General features: G+C 39.1%; 1 protein-coding gene and 1 long non-coding RNA gene across 7 annotated transcripts in view; both read right to left on the bottom strand.

Moving 5' to 3' along the window:
* Window positions 1-20,388, bottom strand: part of ASXL2 (ASXL transcriptional regulator 2) — a 130,653-nt gene that overhangs the window by 23,002 nt on the left and 87,263 nt on the right. For 4 of the 6 annotated variants that reach the window (XM_032353110.1, XM_032353112.1, XM_032353116.1 and 1 more), the window contains 3 exons: window positions 6,983-7,098; window positions 4,988-5,117; window positions 3,781-3,924 (listed from right to left, as the gene is read on the bottom strand). In XM_032353110.1, the coding sequence (XP_032209001.1) occupies window positions 3,781-3,924; window positions 4,988-5,117; window positions 6,983-7,098 (390 nt within the window). Of the gene's footprint in view, window positions 1-3,780; window positions 3,925-4,987; window positions 5,118-6,982; window positions 7,099-7,183; window positions 7,283-20,388 lie in introns of all 6 variants that reach the window. The other 2 variants (XM_032353115.1, XM_032353111.1) reach the window with 2 other exon arrangements.
* Window positions 11,572-18,744, bottom strand: LOC116596094. Its single transcript, XR_004287997.1, has 4 exons — window positions 18,150-18,744; window positions 13,144-13,149; window positions 11,732-11,738; window positions 11,572-11,583 (listed from the first exon to the last, which is right to left on the bottom strand). It is a non-coding gene; the product is annotated as an uncharacterized LOC116596094 (long non-coding RNA).

The raw sequence follows: 20,388 nt of genomic DNA, 5'->3' as shown, positions 1-20,388 counted from the left end.
CCCTGCCTCTCTGCATACTTGTGATCTCTGTCTGCCAAATAAATAAATAAAATATTAAAATAATAAGCAAAATAAAAAATAAGAAAGAATTCTTGAAATCTGGAAGTACATGGCTGGCTCAGTCAGTGGAGCGTGTGACTCTAAATCTCAAGGTTGTGAGTTCAAGACCAAGTTGGGTACAGAAATTGGTTAAAAATAATAAAATCTTAAAAAAAAAACAAAAAGGAGAAATATTTTTTTAATTAATTTATTTATTTCACAGAGAGAGACAGCGAGAGAGGGAACACAGCGGGGCAGTGGGAGAGGGAGAAGCAGACTTCCCGAGGAGCGCGGAGCCCAACACAGGGCTCGATCCTAGGACTCTGGGACCATGACCTGAGCTAAAGGCACATGCCTAACGACCGGGTCACCTAGGCATCCCAAAGAATTCTTGAAATCCAAACTTGCCTTTCTGGGACTGATTTAAATTTTAATTATAGTGCTTTTGGAAAATTATGCTATATTTGTGGATGTAGAGGCATTTCTGGTCCCGCAGGAGCTGTGTGGCTCAGGTACCCTGGCGCCTGCAGAGAGCAGGACCTATTGAATTTGTTCCTGCTCCCCAAGAACATGCTTAAGTGACAGGTAAGGCAGGAAAGGAAATAATTGAAAGATTACCAGGCACAATTAAAGAACCTAGTCTACAACCTGCTGGAGGTACCAGCTTCTTTGCCTTACTGCCCCCTTCCAGCAGCCAGACAACTTCCTTGTAAAAGTTGGTTTGCTTCTGGGTGGATTATAAAATGGTGCATTTTTGTTAGAGGCAGTATCTGCCATAAACTAAGCATACCCTTTGATCATCAATTCCACTACCAAAGATTAAAAATATTAATAAATTACATACTTACAGAATGTATACTAATATGTCAAACCCAGAGTTTGATCTCATGGCCCTGAGACTATGACCTGAACTGAAATCAAGAGTAAGATGCTTAACTTCATTGAGCCACCAGGCGGCTTTTTTTGTTTGTTTGTTTTTTAAGATTTTATTTATTTATTTGACATACAGATCGTAAGTAGGCAGAGACAAGTGGAGAGAGAGGAGGAAGCAGGCTCCCTGCTAAGCAGAGAGCCCGATGCAGGGCTCGATCCCAGGACCCTGAGACCATGACCTGAGCCGAAGGCGGAGGCTTAACCCACTGAGCCACCCCAGGTACCCTCTTATTTTTTAATAAATAATTTCATAAAAACAAACAAAAAAAAGCACAGTCTGAAAATATTATTAATTCTGTTGTCACACTTAACAGCTTGGAAGGGGCTGGAACCTATAAATGGGTCTGGTATAAACTAATCCTATGAATTTTGTCAGCATTGCTGCACATTTTGAGCCTCTATTCTGCTACCGAGATGTTGATCATCCCAATTCTTGCATCTCTGTATATGAAATATTTTCTTTTTCTTTAGTTGCTTTTTTGGAATCTTCTCATTATCCTGGGTGTTTTAAAATTTGAAAGAATTCCCTTGGAACAGGTTTCCTTTTATTCATGTTTCTTTCTTTCTTTCTTTAAGATTTTCTTTATTTGACAGAGAGAAAGAGATCACAGGTAGGCAGAGATAGGCAAAGAGAGAGGGGGTAAACAGGCTCCCCCGCTGAGCAGAGAGCCTGATGCAGGGCTTGATCCCAGGACTCTGAGATCATGATCTGAGCGTAAGGCAGAGGCTTAACCCACTAAGCCACCCAGGCGCCCTTTATTCATGTTTCTTGACACCAATTACGAACTTTCATCTTGGGAATCTGTGGCTTTCAATTCTCTGGAATTTTATTATTTCTCTTATTATCTCAACCCCTCTTTCAATTTCTGTTCTTTCTGATGGTCCTACCATTTTTTTAAATTTTATTTATTTGTCAGAGAGAGAGAGCACAAGGAGGGGGAAAAGCAGACAGAGGGAGAGGGAGAAGCAGGCTCCCCGTGGGCTTGATCCCAGGACCCTGGGATCATGACCTGAGCTGAGCCACCCAGGTGCTCCATCTATTATTACATTTTATTTCGGTTACTTTCTTATTAATACCCTGGAACTCTTTGCTTATTTTTCAGTTTTTAAAACTGCAGTCTGTTCTTTCATGGATGCAGTATCATCTTTTATATCTTTCTGTGGGTATTACAGTTTTTGAAGTTATTTGTTTTAAATCTTCTGGAATTGCCTGTTTCTTCTGAATCTGGACTTCAGATTCTGTGTCTCATGATGGAGGTCTTCTTCAAAGGTAATCATAAATAATCACAATGGAAAGGCATTAAAAGGGCTGACTCAAAATTGTGGGTAGATAGGTGAGTCTTACAGAATTGTGTGCTTCCCAGAAGTGTGACCAAGATGATTTCTATTTAGCTGGGAATCTATAAATTTGCCTTCAGATGTTTTTCTGTAGGCTATTCTTTTTTTTTTTTTTTTTTTTAAAGATCGTATTTATTTATTTGGCAGAGAGAGAGAGCACAAGTAAGGGGAGAAGCAGGGAGACGGAGAAGCAGGCTCCTCGCTGAACGTGGAGTCCAATGCGGGGGCTCAATTCCAGGACCCTGGGATCAAGACCTGAGCCACCCAGATGCCCTAAGGCTATTCAATTTCTTTCTTTTTTTTTTTTTTTTTTTAAGATTTTATTTATTTATTTGACAGAGAGAAATCACAAGTAGATGGAGAGGCAGGCAGAGAGAGAGAGGGAAGCAGGCTCCCCGCTGAGCAGAGAGCCCGATGCGGGACTCGATCCCAGGACCCTGAGATCATGACCTGAGCCGAAGGCAGCGGCCCAACCCACTGAGCCACCCAGGCGCCCAAGGCTATTCAATTTCTTAAGCCACCAATCCACCCGTCTGCTGCTGGAACACAGCTGGGGCTGTAAGGAAGCTGTAGTGAGAGAAATATGCCTTACTACTAGCATTCTGGAAGCCAAGCAGAAAGATCACTATTGGTATTTATATTTTTCTTGATTTCCCTGATTTCAGTACACTGTCTCATTATCTGCCATTAGCCATGAGTGGTATCTCTGAGTTTGAAGTCTGTACGGTTGAATGTCACCTCAAAAATAAACCACTTGGGGCACCTGGGTGGCTCGGTGGGTTAAAGCCTCTGCCTTCGGCTCAGGTCATGATCCCAGGGTCCTGGGATCAAGCCCCACATCGGGCTCTCTGCGCAGCAGGGAGCCTGCTTCCTTCTCTCTCTGCCTGCTTCTCGGCCTACTTGTGATCTCTGTTTGTCAAATAAATAAATAAAGTCTTTAAAAAAATAAAATAAAATAAACCACTTATCTCCTGCCAGGGTGAGGCATCAAACTGCTTCCTATTAACCTTCAAAAAAGGTTCCACTTTTCAAACCTGGACTTCACCCTTCCCCACTACGATATACGAGGTCTCCTATTCTTGACTCTTTCTGGTGTTCTGCAGCCTTAGTTAGCTTGCTTGTTATTGACATCAGCTGCTCGGCATCCAGTTCCCATCAGAGTTTCTTGACACTGCTTGTGCTTCCTGATCTGTTGTCTCCTTGTTTTCTTCACTCTTATGAATCTGATCTTTTGTATTTCCATATTCCCATCTCAGTGGGATTTCAAAGGGAGCAGGAAAAAAGGGTCAGTTTACCATGTTTCATTATGAGTCCTTCTCCTTTTCTGTGCACAGAAGTAAGGCATAAATAATGCCAGACAAAACAACCTACTGCCAGAAAAAGAACCAAACCCCACAAAAGAGCTGATGAATTTCAAACACGGAGTTGACAAATTAAGATGCAGAACCAAAAGTTTGTAAATTAACTTACTTGTGTGGAGCCTGTCAGACCTCTGGAATGACTTCTTCCCCAAGCCTAGCAAGGGATTTTCCACTTGAACGGAACACGAATAGCTGGAGTTGGAGTTCTGAGGGCTGCTTGACTGCCCATCAGACGGCTTTCCTTCCCAGACTGCTAAGAGAAAAGATACATCAGAGACTGGTGACACTGAGGTTATAGATAAAAACCAATCGAACAAATCATTCAACACAAACTGAAAGGAGTTATGTGTGATGCAATGTGACCCTGCAAATGTGTTTTGAGTCTGCAAATTCAGAGTTAAAAAGTAAAATAAAATCACTTCCTTCTCCCAACACATTATTTGCTTCTGGTGTTAAACTTCCCTCCTAACAAAAATGCAAAGTTCTGCAAGATGCCGTTTAAATTTGGCAGGCCCATCTAACCAGCTAGGATAAAAATGCATGGATAATATAATACAAAATCTGGGGGTTAGATGAAAAACAAAACAAAACAACAACAAAAATCCAAAGGCCTGTGTTTCTAGCTAATGGAAACGCAAATGTAGCCTATGTTCTTAGGAAAGCTTTTTATCTTTTTTTTTTTTTTCCCCCAAGAGCTTTATCATTTTCTTTTTAGAGATTACTTGCGTCTTTCCCCCCCGCCCCAAGATTTTATTTATTTATTTATTTATTTGACAGAGAGAGAGAGAGAGAGAGAGAGAGAGAGAGATCACAAGTAGGCAGGGAGGCAGGCAGAGAGAGAAGAAGAAGTAGGCTCCCCGCTGAGCAGAGAGCCCGATGTGAGGCTCGATCCCATGACCCTGGGATCATGAGCTGCGCCGAAGGCAGAGGCTTTAACCCACTGAGCCACCCAGGGGCCCTGAAAGTTTTTTATCTTTAAAGCAGAGAGCTGGTGAAGAGTTTAGTCTGGTTTAGTCTTGGCAACATCACTTTGTAAGGTCACTGTTTAGAGGCATCCAATATCAGTGGGTTACGCATCTTGGAAGTCAGTCATTGATTTCATTTTAATGTGCCTATTTTGCCAATTTATTTTTTCATAACTGCATGATGATTCTGCATAAAATTTTCCCATGTATCCTGAAAGGATTTATATTGATGATCTGGCAATAATAGACTACGTAAAGAAACCCAGTAACTTGAAAACAAATGGTAAGGTATACAAATTAGAAAATTAGCTTAGAAACACTGGAAAAAGACAGACACCCATGTCTGCCTACCAGGTTTGGTGGGTGCAGAGTCATTGGATGCTTTGACAGTCTTCAGAGAGAGAGGCTGGCTGGAGGAGATGGACATGCTCGGCCTGCATTGCTGTTGCTGCTGCTTCTTTTGCTGTTGCTGTTTCAGAGCCTGTAAGAGAAAACTAATTAGAAGCAATAAAATACAATCATTTTTTAGTAATAACAGAAATTGAACGATTGCTGTTTAAGTGATGAGCAACATGATGATCATCCAATTTCTCTGAAATCTTGATATCAAAGTAAACAAGAACCTAAATGAGACCAATTAAATACAAGTCCAAAATGATATTTAAGAGTCGGAATATTTTTTGGCAGTATTACTCTTGTGTATAAATATGAGAATTACTCACAACCATTTTTAGAACTTAAAATCACCAGTAAGGCATGGACTTTCCATACTTGTAGCAGTAAAAAATTAGAGGTTTCCAATCTTTTCTGGAAATAAAATTCTAAGCCCTTCACCAAAAAGAGTACCACTTCCATTAGCTCTATGTAAAAATATAAATATTTAGCTTACATCTATTTCAGAGATGATACACTTGAACAATAGGTGTTAAATAATTACTTGATTCTGATCTCCTGTAAGAGCGGTAAGATTTGGCACAATGACCAAATCCTCAGCAATTTATCGCAACACAGTAAAGAGACGGGAAGGGAAGTCAGAAAATACTAGTTCCAGGAATAGTATAGTTTCTTCTGGCTATTTCAGCATAGTTTCATTTCTATAATGTTTCTAGTTTATGTTTCTAGTTTATATCAAACACAACACTAAACTATTCAGAATGAATAAGAAGACAGTTAGCTTCTTAGAGTTTAGTCATGAAAATATGCAAAGACAACTTTTTAACACAAGGTTTAAAAAAAAAAAAGACACAGAATCTAAGAAAGTAAAGCTACATTTCAGAAAAAGATTGGAAATCTATGACCTTGCTAAATTGCCAGTTTAAGCTTTAACCTTCAAGACAATCATGCAAAAAAGGAAGGAAAAAAAAAGTGTGGAGTAACTGGCTACTCGGTTCTCACTGCCTCTTCAAACTCATTTCCCGCTATGTTCTTTTCTTTTCTTTTTTTTTTTAAAGATTTTATTTATTTATTTGACAGAGATCACAAGTAGGCAGAGAGGCAGGCAGAGGGAAGGGGGAAGCAGGCTCCCCACCAATCAGAAAGCCCGATGTGAGGCTCGATCCCAGGACCCTGGGATCATGACCTGAGCCGAAGGCAGAGGCTTTAACTGAGCCACCCAGGTGCCCCTATGCAAGTATTTTTTAAAGTTAGATGAAATAGACTATTTTTCTAAGAGATATATACAAAATTAAGAAAAAATTTTTTCCAAAATTAGTTTAAAAAGCAGGAATCAAATGAGTAACAGATGAAACTGAAATGTTAAGAAAGCACTTCTTAATTGTTTTCCAAAATCTAGAAAAATAAGCAAGCTACCCAACTTATTTTATTAATAACCACCCTGATTCCAAAATTGTACAAGTATTATACAAGAAAACAGCAAATCCAAGCAAAAATCTTAAATAAGAAAAATTCATAACATATTAAAAAATATGTAAGAAACATGTAATTTATTCCTGAAACCTAAGTATATGTTAACATTAGAAAATTCTAGTCACGAAAGTCTATATATTAGCAAATTTAAAGAGAAAAGCTACCTGATCATCCCAATTAATGCTGAAGAAACAAACCTGAAAAGTTCAACACCTATTCATAATTTAAAAACCACAAACATGCACACAAACCTCTTAGCAAATTAGGAACAAATAAAGAGCTTTTAAAACGCCATAAAAAGACTAGCTACCACAAACCTAAAACACACAAGTACATAAATTATTAAATCCAAATTGGGAAACTGCATGATTTCTCCTTAAAAGGACCTAATGCCCTTTCAAGAAATTTTCAGTGACTTCTAGAATCATGAATTTATAATGTAGGAGATAAGACTCGATATACACAGATTAGCATGATTACCTGCTTCAGTGCCTTCTTGCTGTGCTTCTGTGACGGAGAAATGACTTTACCTGCTGGAATGGTAGGTGATGGGCAGCCTGACTGGGGAGAGGATGGCTGCGACAGTCTAGACGATACTAATGGAGAGAAAAATGACAATAAATAATGTGGTTATCACAGTTGGTATCAAGCACCATTCCTTCCCCAATCATATGCTGCTACCTGTATTAAGAACTGTGACCAAACACTTTTGGGAAGGATCTTCTTTTTGGAGTTCTACTGCAAACAGCCTCCCTTTTCAGATTATTTCCTCAGAAAGCTCTAGTGAAGGATGATAGGATGGGGAAGGGATGGGTGTTAGTATTCATTACTTTTCATTCTTTGATTTTTTCAATAGATTGACTGAAACAGGAAGCAGAATATAAACCATGAGTCATCAAGTTAGATAAAACCTGAGAAGATTCTAGAGCCTGCTGGATAGTATGTAGGTTCTTAACGTAAATCTAAAGACAACATGATATAGTGAAAGAGCCCTGGGCTGACAGAATGGGTCCCGGTCTTCCTTATCTTTAAAATGAAGGCAGTAAAGCCATTCTACCTCAAAAACTCTACTACAACTTTAATTCTTAATATTCCTTCATCTCTTAAACCAACAGTTTCCGGCCCACCAGTGGGAGAGGGTGCTTCGGGACTTCTCTCATGGAAGCAATGCACATCTGCACTGGTGTAATTCCTCTCTCCTTCATCACTACTTGTCTCAGACCTCATCAGAGCTTGCCCAAACCTCAGCCTTATGTGAGTTAGTTTTCCCTTCAGGAGCCTATACCCTACTATACTAAAATAGCAATCAGATTTTTATGTTCTGTAAAGTTCAGCAATGCATTACTCATGGTAAGAGGTGACAAATAAAATGCTGATTCAGACCCCTTAAAAACAGAAATAATAAAACAGTAATCCCTACTGCCAGTGATGACTCTGGAAGACTAGATGCTTCCTAACACCTTCTCCATTCCACAGTAACTGGACTGAAAGGCCCGGATAGGAAAATGGCATCTCATGGCGGAACTACAGAGCTTAACCACACCACATAAAGTGTGTTGGTGGGTAGCTACCTGACGTAACAATGCAGAAGCATGGTTCACTGGACTATACAAGTTTGGGAAAACAGCTTTACAACAGATTCTTTTAAGTCCTAAGAAAGGAATACATAGCAGATAACCTTGAAAGAGGATGCAACAGCAGACGATACTAAGAAGGTGACTTCTCACACCTGGCATACCTGCCTTTGCACTCCCTCCCTTACGATCAGGTTTATATATGGGAAAGAACTGACATAAAGTACAACATCAAGAAAAAATTCAGTGTGATATATTGTACAAAATACAAAAATAAAGATGGATAATTCCTGAGATAACTGAGCAGCAAAAAGAAACCACATCCTTTGTCTACTTATGTTGACCAATTTTAAAAAAACAACGGCTTACTCATAGAAGATTTATGTAAGATACAACTCACCTAAAGTGTAAAATTTCAATGGCTTTGGTTAAAAGTTGTGCAACCATCACCAGAATCAATATCCACGACCCACAAACATCCTGTACTGGTTGGCTATCACCCCCCCTTTCCCTAACTATGCCCCTAGTGCTATGCAATCACTAATCTACTTTATGTCCCTATAAATTTGCCTATTTTAGACCTTTCATATAAATGGAATCAGACAATACAAGCTCTTCTGTGACTGGCTTTTTTTCACTGAGCAGGTTTTAAAGTTTGATCTATACTGAAGCTTCCTTTTTATCATCGAACAATAGACCACTGTATGCGAATGCTGCATTTTGTTCATTCACTAGGTGATGGGACAACTTGGGTTATTTCCCCTTTTGGCCATTCTGAAATATGATATGAAGAAAACTAATTAGCATGATTTTGTGTTGGACATATATTTTCAATTCTTCTGGGTTCAGATCTTAAAGTAGAACTGCTGGGTGGGGCGCCTGGGTGGCTAAGTGGGTTAAGCCGCTGCCTTCGGCTCAGGTCATGATCTCAGGGTCCTGGGATCGAGTCCCGCATAAGGCTCTCTGCTCAGCAGGGAGCCTGCTTCCCTATCTCTCTCTCTCTCTCTGGCTGCCTCTCCGTCTACTTGTGATTTCTCTCTGTCAAATTAATAAATAAAAAAAAAAAATCTTAAAAAAAAAAAAAAAAGTAGAACTGCTGGGTGTCTTACATCAACTTTATGTTTAACTTTTTGAGGCACCGTCAAAATGTTCTCCAAAATGGCTATACCATTTTTGCAATTCCACAGGAATGTAGGAGGGTTCTAATCCTTCTCAACACTTGTTACTTCCTGTCTTTGATTTGACCAATGTTCTTAAAGGGACATAATAAAAATAAAGACTATTAATATTTGACTATGTTCCTTCTTTTTAATGGTTTGCAGAAATCTGAAAATATACATTTCCTAACCCACCTCAAATACTACCCGAGAATAAGCAGAAAACAAACAAAATAATTCTCTTAAAGTATATAAGAATTGCACTTTGCAGCCTGAAAAGTAGACAATAAAGCTATCTCTAAGTACCTGGGCAAACTATTTGGACCGTTCCCCCTTAAGGCAAAAGCCCTTTCTAACAAAAGAACCATAAACATATCTCAAGCCAGCTGAACTAAATGAAAATTTCAGGACCCACCAGTAAGGAACATTTCCCAGAACTAATTCAATGCCAAGTACAGGTCTCGTAACATCTATGAAACTTAAACTCTGTCCTAACTTTTAAATATTAAACGCTTAAAAACATGGTGAGAAACTTCTGTCTCATAATTACTTCCAGTGGCTACACTGTCTTCAAACACAATTTTATTAGGAAGAACAACCAAAAGTAACTATCTCGTATGCCTCTAACAGCATGCTAGGTTCATCTGAACAGGATTTCACTGAACTACCCTCTAAGACGGTACAAGTGGGGGACCTGGGTAGCTCAGTCATCAAGCGTCTGCCTTCAGCTAAGGCCATGACCCCAAGGTCCTGAGATCCTGTCCCATATAGGGCTCCCTGCTCCCTGCTCAGGGCTATCCCTCTCCCATTCATGCTGCTTGTGTTCCCTCTCTCACGGTGCCTCTCTCTGTCAAGTAAGGGCGATCTTTTTTTTTTTAAAGATTTTATTTATTCACTTGACAGAGATCAAAAGTAGGCAGAGAGGTAGGCAGAGAGAGAGGAAGGGAAGCAGGCTCCCTGCTGATCAGAGAGCCCGATGCGGGACTCAATCTCAGGACCCTGGAATCATGACCTAAGTCGAAGGCAGAGGCTTTAACCCACTGAGCCACCCAGGCGCCCCAAGTAAGGGCGCTCTTCCAAAAAAAAAAAAAAAAAAGTAAGATGGGTAAAAGTCCTTTCTATTCCCATCCAAACTCTTCCAATTCTACCCGCAGAAATAACTAAATGATATATTTGGCTTAGCATCCTTACTGACATTTTTCTACACAAATAAAAATATGAAAAGATTTTTAAAGACATATATTAATTTTTTAAAACGTTTTAATTATTGATTTGAGACAGAAAGAAAAAGAAGCACAAGCAGGGGGTACCAGAGGAGAGGGAGAAGCGGACTCTCCACTGAGCAGGGAGCATGACACAGGCTCAAACCAAGGACATATATTCATTCATAAATTTCAAATATATACATTCTTTGTATATTGTAATATCATCTAAATTTTACATATCAGGAAATTTAATTAGTTTACCAGAGGACTCAGACAGGGGCACAGCCAAGATTCAAACTTAGTATATTTTCTTTTTCTTTTTCTTTTTTTTAAGATTTTATTTATTTGTCGGAGAGAAGGAGAGGGAGAGAGTACACCAGTAGGCACAGAGGCAAGCAGAGGCAGAGAGAAAAGCAGGCTCCCTGCCAGGCAAGGAGCCCAAGGCAGAACTTGATCCCAGGACCCTGAGCTCATAACCTGGGCCGAAGGCAGCGGCTTAACCCACTGAGCCACCCAGGCATCCCAAACTCAGTATATTTTCAAAATGAATGGGTAGTTGTTATGGGATGAATAGTGACCACCAAAAAATTATGTCCTAATCCCCAGAATCTGTGCATGTTACACTATTTTGAAAAAGAGTCTTGGCAGGTGTAATTAAGTTAAGGATCTTGAGCTCATCCTGGATTATCTCAGTATCCTAAATCCAATGACACAGAGGGCAGACAGAAAAGAAGGTGAAGACAGGCAGAGATTGCAGTGATGCGGCCACAAGGCAAGCAAGTCAGCAACCACCAGAAACTGAAGGATACGAGAAACCGAGTTCTCCCGTAGAGCCGCCATAGGGAGTGTGGCTGACACCCTGATTTCAAATTTCTGGCCTCCAGAAAGGGAGAAAATAAACTTCTGTTGTTTTAAGGCACCTGGCTTGTGATAATTTGTTTCAGCAGTCTCAGTAAAGTAATGGTATGTAAAACTGATTTGAAGTGTCATCACCAACCCACTGACGTTTATGTATTTGGAATGTTTAAATCAAAAACAATCATTATGAATTTGGCACTCAAACTGTAACCTTTTGGTTTTATGGAAGACCCTTCAAGTTGTGAACCACCTCTGCAACACAGCTTCAGCAGTATCCAGCTTCCTTACTATATGCCACAAGAAATGTCTCAGGCAACCTTGCATATTTTTTTGCCCAACTTGGATCAGCCCCTTCTACAAAGACCCTGGTGTCTTTTAATTGGAAATGTTGTTAAAAAGACCACATGGTGCATGATAGGGAGTGCTCACTGCTACGTGGTTACTGCTGGTTCTAGGACTTTTCAATGGCTGGAACAAGAAAGGCCTTTCTTTTAGAAAGAGAAAAATAAATTCATGGATGGATACCAACCTAAATTAAAGATCACAGGACTGGCACCTAACTTTTCTGATTCTATTATTCTATCACTTCTCTTCTTTCTTGATAATCCTGGTTCCTGATAACATTACTGTAATTATCAATTTGATTTCTACTATAGATCTAATTTCAAAGAAACCATACCTATTACTGAAAATAAGACAACTGAATGAAGTCTAAGATTTATTGGTGTTTGGTCTCCTATAACTAAGATATATTCCAAACAACATACTTATATCATTATGCCACAAATTTGACATATTCTTGAGCTTGTTGTGTTTCATATTTCTAGAAAGTACATTTTAAAAACTTACTTTAATGATGTAAAGTGATAAACAACTTACTTCCATATAAGTCTAGCTCCCTCCCCTGTATATACCTCTTTATTCTCCCATTTAGGAGGTCATTTATATTAATTTATACCCTTCCACTGCTTTCTTAAAAATATTTTTAAAAGATTTTATTTATTTATTAATTTGAGAGAGAGAGAGAGAGAGAGAGAGAGAGAAAGAGAGATCACAAGTAGGTGTTCAGCGGGGAGCCTGATGTGGGGGCTTCCCAGGACCCTGAGATCATGACCCGAGCTGAAGGCAGAGGCTTTAACCCACTGAGCCACCCAGGCGCCCCCCCTTCCATTGTTTTTTAACTAGTGTTTTTGTTTTGGTGAAAACAGTATAGATATTTTAATACTTTAGCTCATTTAAGCAAAGAATCAAATACCATAAGCTGTCCAGAATACTGATTTTTTAAAAACTTAATATATTCAATATATCCTTGGGAACATTCTGGAACAGAATATAGAGATCTTCGACATTCCTTTTCATAGATACACAGAACTCCACTGTGCAGATGTACTATAATTTCTTCAACCAGAATGATGAGTATATTGGTTCTTTCTGGACTTTTGCTCTTATTACTACAATCTTAACCAGTGGCTCTTAAGGTATTACACTAGGAAAAACACAATCAGTATTAAAAAATCTGTTGGAGGCGCCTGGGTGGCTCAGTGGGTTGATGCTTCTGCCTTCAGCTCAGGTCATGATCCCAGGGTCCTTGGGATGGAGCCCCTCATCGGGCTCTCCGCTCCACGGGGAGCCTGCTTCCCTCTCTCTCTGCCTGCCTCTCTGACTACTTGTGATCTCTCAAATAAATAAATAAAATCTTAAAAAAAAAAAAAATCTGTTGGAGGGGCACCTGGGTGGCTCAGTTAAGCATATGCCCATGATCCCAGGGATCTGGGATAGAGCCTCACGTTGGACTCCTTGCTCAGCAGGGAGCCTGCTCCTCCCTCTCCCGCTCTCCCAGGACCCACTTCTCCCTCTCAAATAAATAAAATCTTGGGGTGCCTGAGTGGCTCAGTAAAGTTTCTGCCTTCAGCTCAGGTCATGATCTCAGGGTCCTGGGATCGAGCCCCACATTGGGCTCTCTGCTCAGCAGGGAGCCTGCTTCCCACTCTCTCTGCCTACCTCTCTGCCTACTTGTGATTTCTCTCTCTCTCTCTGTCAAATAAATAAAATCTTTAAAAAAATAATAAATAAATAAATCTTTAAAAATTAAAAATCTGTTGGAAATGGAATTACTAGATCCCAGCCCAGGTCCACCGAATCAGAAACTCTGAAGGTAGGGCCCAGGAATCTGTGTCAAAATAAGCTCCATGGAGGCACCTGGGTGGTTCAGTCCTTAAGTGTCTGCCTTTGGTTCATCAGGCTCCCCGCTCAGCAAAAAGCCTCCTCCCTTTCCCACTTCCCCTGCTTGTGTTCCCTCTTTTACTGTCTCTCTCTGTCAAATATATAAATAAAATCTTAAAAAAAAAAAAAAAAAGCTCCATGTAATTTTCATGCATGCTCAAGTTTGAGAAGCATTAGTTTAAGCTATGTTATTTTGTATTGCTGATGGTGTGTCTGTGGATTGATTCTGAGAAGTGGGTTTGCTGAGTCAGGGCATAAAATCACACACTTCCAGAAACAGTTTAAAGTTTCATTATTCTCAGGTTTTAAAAGGAATTCACACATGCTTTCCCTAAGTACTTCGTTTCATGTTTTACATTATATCCCTCATTTTTTGGGAATTTATTCTAGAGTATGGTATGAAAAATAGACCCATTTCACATATGGTTGAATTTCCCTGAAAAACCATTTAAGTATGGTGTTCATTTGAAGGAGAGCTCTTCTATATCACTATTTGTATGAAAACTTATTCTTTAGATCTTCTATCTCTATTGGGTTCAATTTTTATGCATTCTATTTTCCTACAAAATCATCCCATTTCATCTAAGTTGTTAAAGTACTGTGAAAAAGGTTTTCTTGTTTTGGGCTTACTTCAACCTGAGTTTGTGTATGTAGGTCTTTTTCCTTTTTTAAAAAAGGCAAATCAGTGCTTTCATCACTGCATACCACAAATTTTGATACATTGTTTTCATTTTCATTCAGTTCAAAATATTTTAAAATTTCAAGACTTCTTCTTTGACCCTTGTTGTTTTTTTTTTTTTTAAAGATTTTTTATTTGTTTGTTAGAGAGAGAGAGAGAGAGCGCAAGCACACACAGACAGAGTGGCAGGCTAGAGGCAGAGGGAGAAGCAGGCTCCCTGCCGAGCAAGGAGCCCGTTGTGGGACTCGATCCCAGGACGCTGGGATCATGACCTGAGCCGAAGGCAGCCGCTTAACCAACTGAGCCACCCAGGCGTCCCTTGACCCTTGTTTTTATTCAGAGTGCGTTGTTTAATCTCCATGTATTTTGCTATTTTCCAGTTATCTTTCTTTTTTTAAAGGTTTTATTTATTTATTAAGGAGGAGAGTATGCACACACATAAACCAGGGACTGGGCAGCAGACGCCACGCTGAGCAGGGAGCCTGACGTGGGGCTCCATCCCAGAACCCCAGAAGCACTACCCAAGCCGAAGGCAGACACAACCAACTAAGATACCCAGGAGCCCTCCAGTTATCTTTCTATTACTGATTTCCAGTTTAACTGTGATCTGAGAGCAGACATTAGATAATTTCCATTCCTTTAAATTTGTTAAGGCATGTTTTATGGCCCAGAATAAACTATTTTCATGTCAGTGGGAGAGGAAATTTTCTTAAGGATGTACTGGATTATATTAAAAATTGGGAAATTGTATTCCTCAAAAGATACTTTTTACAGAGTAAAAAAGACGGGCCATAAAGAGGGAGTAGTTACTTATAAGATATATATTCAATAAGGCAATATATGAAGAACTACAATCATTAAGGAAAAGATGACCCACGAAAAACAGAAAAGACTGGAAAAGGCACCCATAAAGAGATATTCAAATGATTCATAATGAAAAGGACTCCAATTCTGTTGGCATTATGAAAATACAACTTAATATGGAACACTATTACTTATTAACCAAAGTCAGAAAGAGCACACAAAAGAAAGAGATACAAAAGCATTCACAATAGAATAGGCAAATACTAAAAATAACCTGATGTTTACCAGTGGTAGAATTGATAAGTAGAGCTCTTGGGGGAAATAGCTAATAAAACAGAATACTACACAGTTTTAAGAATCTGTTGAATATATACAAAAACATGGATGAAAACTTACAAACATTACTGTGCCCCCCCCCCACCACCACCACCAAAGGCATGATTTAAGTTCAAGAACAGCTTCTGGTTCTGTCCCAGACATGTCTTATCTACACTAACAGAAATTATTACAGTGGTTACTTGGGGCAACGGTTATTACCAGAAGGGAGCAGAGAGGACTACCGGAGCACTGACAATGTTTTGTTCTTAGATCTGAACGCTGGTTCTCAGTGCTGTCCCATCTGTGAAAATCCAGCAATCTTTATAAAGTGCGTTTTTCTGAATATTATTTACTTATTTAAAGATTTTATTTATTTATTTGACAGAGAGAGAAATCACAAGTAGGCAGAGACGCAGGCAGAGAGAGGGGGAAGCAGGCCCCCTGCTGAGCAGAGAGCCCAAGGCGAGGCTCAATCTCAGGACCCCGAGATCATGACCTGAGCCGAAGGCCAAGGCTTAACCCACTGAGCTACCCAGGCGCCCCTCTGAATATAATTTAACAAAAATTTTAAATAGGCAAACTAATCTATACTGACAGAGGCCACAACAGTAGCTACTTCTAAGGAAGGATGAGCAATGACTGAGAGCTGGCCTAATGCCTCTGCAGTGCTAGTAAACAATCATTATAGTTCATTATTTGCTCAGGAAGGTGGAGTTATTTTCCACTCTCAATTCAAAGAAGGGGGGGCAAGATCATTTTATGTTTTTCTTCCTTTAAAGGAGAAATACAAGATTTTCCCTCCTTCCTTCTTAAAGAAAAACAGCATTCCCAATAGTTTATAAGACTAACAAATCATTTAAAACCACTGCTGTTTAAATGTGGTCCAGCTAGACTATTACTATTCAAATGTAGTCCAAAGACCGGTCTGTTACACAATAAATACAAAAAGTGAGAACATTTAGGTACTTTCAAAGAAATTTGACACCCCTGGGCCATTTTTACTATATTTTACTTAAGTTTCAGTCCATAACAGACAGAGGAGGGAAGAGAAGAATACTTTGTGATGAAAAGTCTGGAATAAACCAGCTGGCCGGGGAGGGGAGGATGCAGGGTAGGAGGTGTATGGGAAAGGCATGGAGAGTTACAGAGAGTTAGAGTTACATAGAGTTACAAAATAAGGAACTAAGATTTCCTAGAGCTACATTTTAAAAAGGATAAAGATATTAAGAATAGAACATTGTTTGAAAAATGAACATTAATGCTGCATTTTAACTTGATCAAGCACCTATTTATAATCTTTTTAAAAAACAAATGACATTTATTTCTTGACAGTATGTGTGTTGCAGGTTAATTTCAGTGTAAATTCAATTTCAGTGCAAGACACATTATATTTCTTTAGCTCTCAAATCAACACAAAGCAGTGGGAAATCATGATTTTTGCTTTCCCTCCATTCCAATGTTTCCTGGGTTTCACAGATCACTGGTTAGTGCTAGGATACCAGTGTGTTGGCCCACAAAGTCCCACAAGGACTGAAACACTGTTCATAATCCTATCTTACACAGTGGCACTTGGAGAAAAATCATCCCTCACACTTCTATACTATCAGTTTGTTTTTATTCCAAATAAGACCAATTAATGTTACCAATTAATCTCATCCTGTATCAAGGAAATCCACAGAACAAATTATTTTTTCAAGAGTGAAATGGAAATGAACTCTTTTAGCCCAAATACCAGTGATTAGAAATAAACTGAACTAACATAAATGTAGAGGTTGCTTTTAGGCAACAGGCTTGAGCAATGGAATGTAGAACCAGGCAAAAGGGCCCCCTCCTCCCAGCCCCCTGGCATAATACAGAAGGGTCCCCAGTGGACCCTAATCTGACCAATATCCACAAGCCCTAACTGACCAATGGGCGACTTATAATCAGACACAATTACCAAAAAAGGGGAAGATGCCATATATCCCCGTATGTCTTAGCTCTTCCCCTTTAAAAACAGCCCTCACCTATCACTTTGTGCAGACAGTCTCTGTTTTGCTGTCTTGCCTGCTGCTCCTTGTGGTGTGTATTCAATAAACTTCTAGCTCCTTCGTTCTGCCTCAGGTGAATTGACTGCCAGTGCCACCAGCGCCACCAGCTAACACGTGATTGTTGCCCCACATTTGGGGGCCCCCATCCAACTGGGAGAGACACCACAATCAACAATAATCAGTAGAAAAACAAGTCAAAGCTAGTGGATTTAATGAACTGGAATTTAAATGAAAACTTGAAAGAAAAAAATAATAATAAAAATAAATTGAAATTAAAATTTCGAAAAGCTAGTGTAGTAACTCAGATCTTAAGTGGACAAGAGGATGAAACCAACAGAAAAAGGTCTATAAACAAAAATTTTGTTCCTGGGGCACCTGGGTGGCTCAGCTGGTTAAGCGTCTGCCTTAGGCAAAGGGCACGATCCCAGGGTTCTGGGATCGAGTTCTGTGTCAGGCTCCCTACCTGTTTCCCTGCCTGCTGATCCCTCTGCTTGTGCATTCTCTCTCTCTGTCAAATAAAATCTTAAAAATTTTTTTTTGTTCCTCTTGGTATGTGGCTATGAAAACTTGAAGTCAGTGGTGTTGCTATTCTCTGACCCATACATACTACATTTATTAATTCTCCTAAGAAATCACTTTATGCACAGCAATACCCTATAACTAACAGAGACTTAGCACTAAGGATGAACAGACTGATCCCTACACTTCTTTCCACGAATTTCCCCCTCCACCCAAACTTATCTTCATATGGCTTCCTTTCTACCTTCTTGTCTTTATGTATGTTTTCTTTCCATGATACATCCGGTCTTCCTTAGAGGTTATACTCCCAATGGAAGAAAGTATATTAGAATATCCTATAATTCACACAATACTTACTAACCCAGGTAAAGTTAACAACTTCCGACTCTAGTGTTGCCATAACATGATACATAAACACTTGTTACTTATTAAAGCCATTTGCTAACTGTCTGCTTCTTTTTCTGTACCACTAGATATGGACATACCTTATTTATATTTCCCAAGTACTTGACAAACAGTACATACGTACCAGAGAAGGAATGAGTGCGGTGAGCAGTCTAAACAGAGATATTTCTTTGATTTTTTAAGTAATCTAATGAATGGCCTAAATAATACGTCTCAAGATTATATCCTGATCTACTGGTGCTCCAATGTGGACTGCTCAATGCTTAAAAGCTCTCTTACTAGACAACTATCACATGACTTCACCGATATGAGGAATTTGAGAAAGACAAAGGAGCATAGGGGAAGGGAGGGGAAAATGAAACTAGATGAAACCAGCGAAGGAGACAAGGCATGAGACACTCTCAATCTCAGGGAACTGAGGGTTGCTGGAGGGGAGGCGGGTGGGAGGGATGGGGTGTCTGGGTGATGGACACGGGGCGGGGGGGGGGGGGCGGGGAGAATGTGCTATGGAGAGCGCTGTGAATTGTGGCAGGGTGATGATTCACAGACCTGTATCCCTAAAGCAAGAAATCCATTATATGTTAATTTTAAAAAAAAAAAAAAAACCTTATTTAGGAACATATTTAGTATCTAATTAGAAACAAAAATGCTTGCTTTCATATAAATATATAGACATAAAATATTAGCCACTTCTAAAAATATTAACAAACTCTGATCAAAGGACTCACAGTTACTATTTGACTTAAAAATCAACTCCCACCTCCCAGCAACCTAGCACAAAAGTAGTTTTTAAGCTTATTTTCAGAAAATTATTATTATTTAAATATTATTATTATTTAAATTATTTAAAACAAATTTTAGAACTTGAGGCTTGAAATCATGACTCTAAGATCAAGACCTGAGCCAAAATCAAGAGCTGGACGCTTAACCAGCTGAGGCACCCAGACGCCCCTAGAACTTGAGGCACTTAAAGCCAGTTTTACATAGTTGACTGAAGCAGTTTCAGGTTGCTGGACTACTACCCACTGAAAATATATACATTCAGAAGATATTACTTTTCAGATATATTACAGCACTGAGAATTTTCTATTTCAATGTTAATATACTGAACAAGGTCAAAAGGATATAGACTATCCATATTAGATGCCTTTGAATTAAAGACTTTAGTGAATAATCACTATTGTATTTCTTCCTGAAGACATCTAAGGGGCCCCTTCTCAAGTATTAGAAATACTATCAGACATAATGAAGCAGTAACAACAAAACTGAAGCTCATTTTTCTATAGTTGAAGGATTAATAGCTGAAACACTGATTAACAACTAAAGTATCCAAAACTGTTATAATCTTCCTAAACCATAATCCTTCTCCTAAGGGAGAGTTTTTACTTTCACCATAGTCTGTCTTTTGAGGAATTTCATTTCCAGAAGTTAACAGACTGTTTCGGTTTTAAGTATCTTCTTCCCACACCAAGTAGAGAGAGTCTACCTCAAACTCGGCAGGCTGCAGCTACTGATTAACATTCAAACAATCCCCTGATCAAAGATGAAGAGGCCATACCTGGGTACCTTTCCTTGCTTCTGGGTATCCTACCTATCCAAGTCCTAATAGAGCCATGTTTAACACATGACAGAGCTCAAATCTCTTACTCAGCCACCAACCACAAGACATAAAAAAAAAAAATCTCTCTCAAAGATCGCTCTCCACATAAGTTAACTTTGCCCAAAGGAGTTTTTCTCCCAAGTAAAGGAGACATTTCTATGCATAATCATCCCCATTCAGTAAACTTACATATAGAAATGATTATTACAGGGCAGGCAGGTCTTTGGTATGGGAAATTAACTCCAAACACAGTATTTATCAAATTCCTAATTTAAAGTAGCTTTGAACAAGCAATTAAATTAACGTTAGATTATGCCCCTGGAAAGAATTAGTAATTCCTTATAAGTAAAAAGGTGTATTTTATATAATTAACTTGTTTCTTAAGACTCTTTAAAAGCAGGCCAAAATTGAATAAACTTTCTCTACCAGAAGATAAAAATAATACTTCTATCATTGCTTCATGCATCAATACTTATATTTTATTTTGGGGAAGAGACTCTGCTTAGCTATGATT

The sequence above is a fragment of the Mustela erminea genome, chromosome 7 (genome assembly GCF_009829155.1).
Source record: "Mustela erminea isolate mMusErm1 chromosome 7, mMusErm1.Pri, whole genome shotgun sequence".
Classification (NCBI taxonomy): Eukaryota; Metazoa; Chordata; class Mammalia; order Carnivora; family Mustelidae; genus Mustela; species Mustela erminea.
This window is presented reverse-complemented; position numbering and strand designations above follow the sequence as displayed.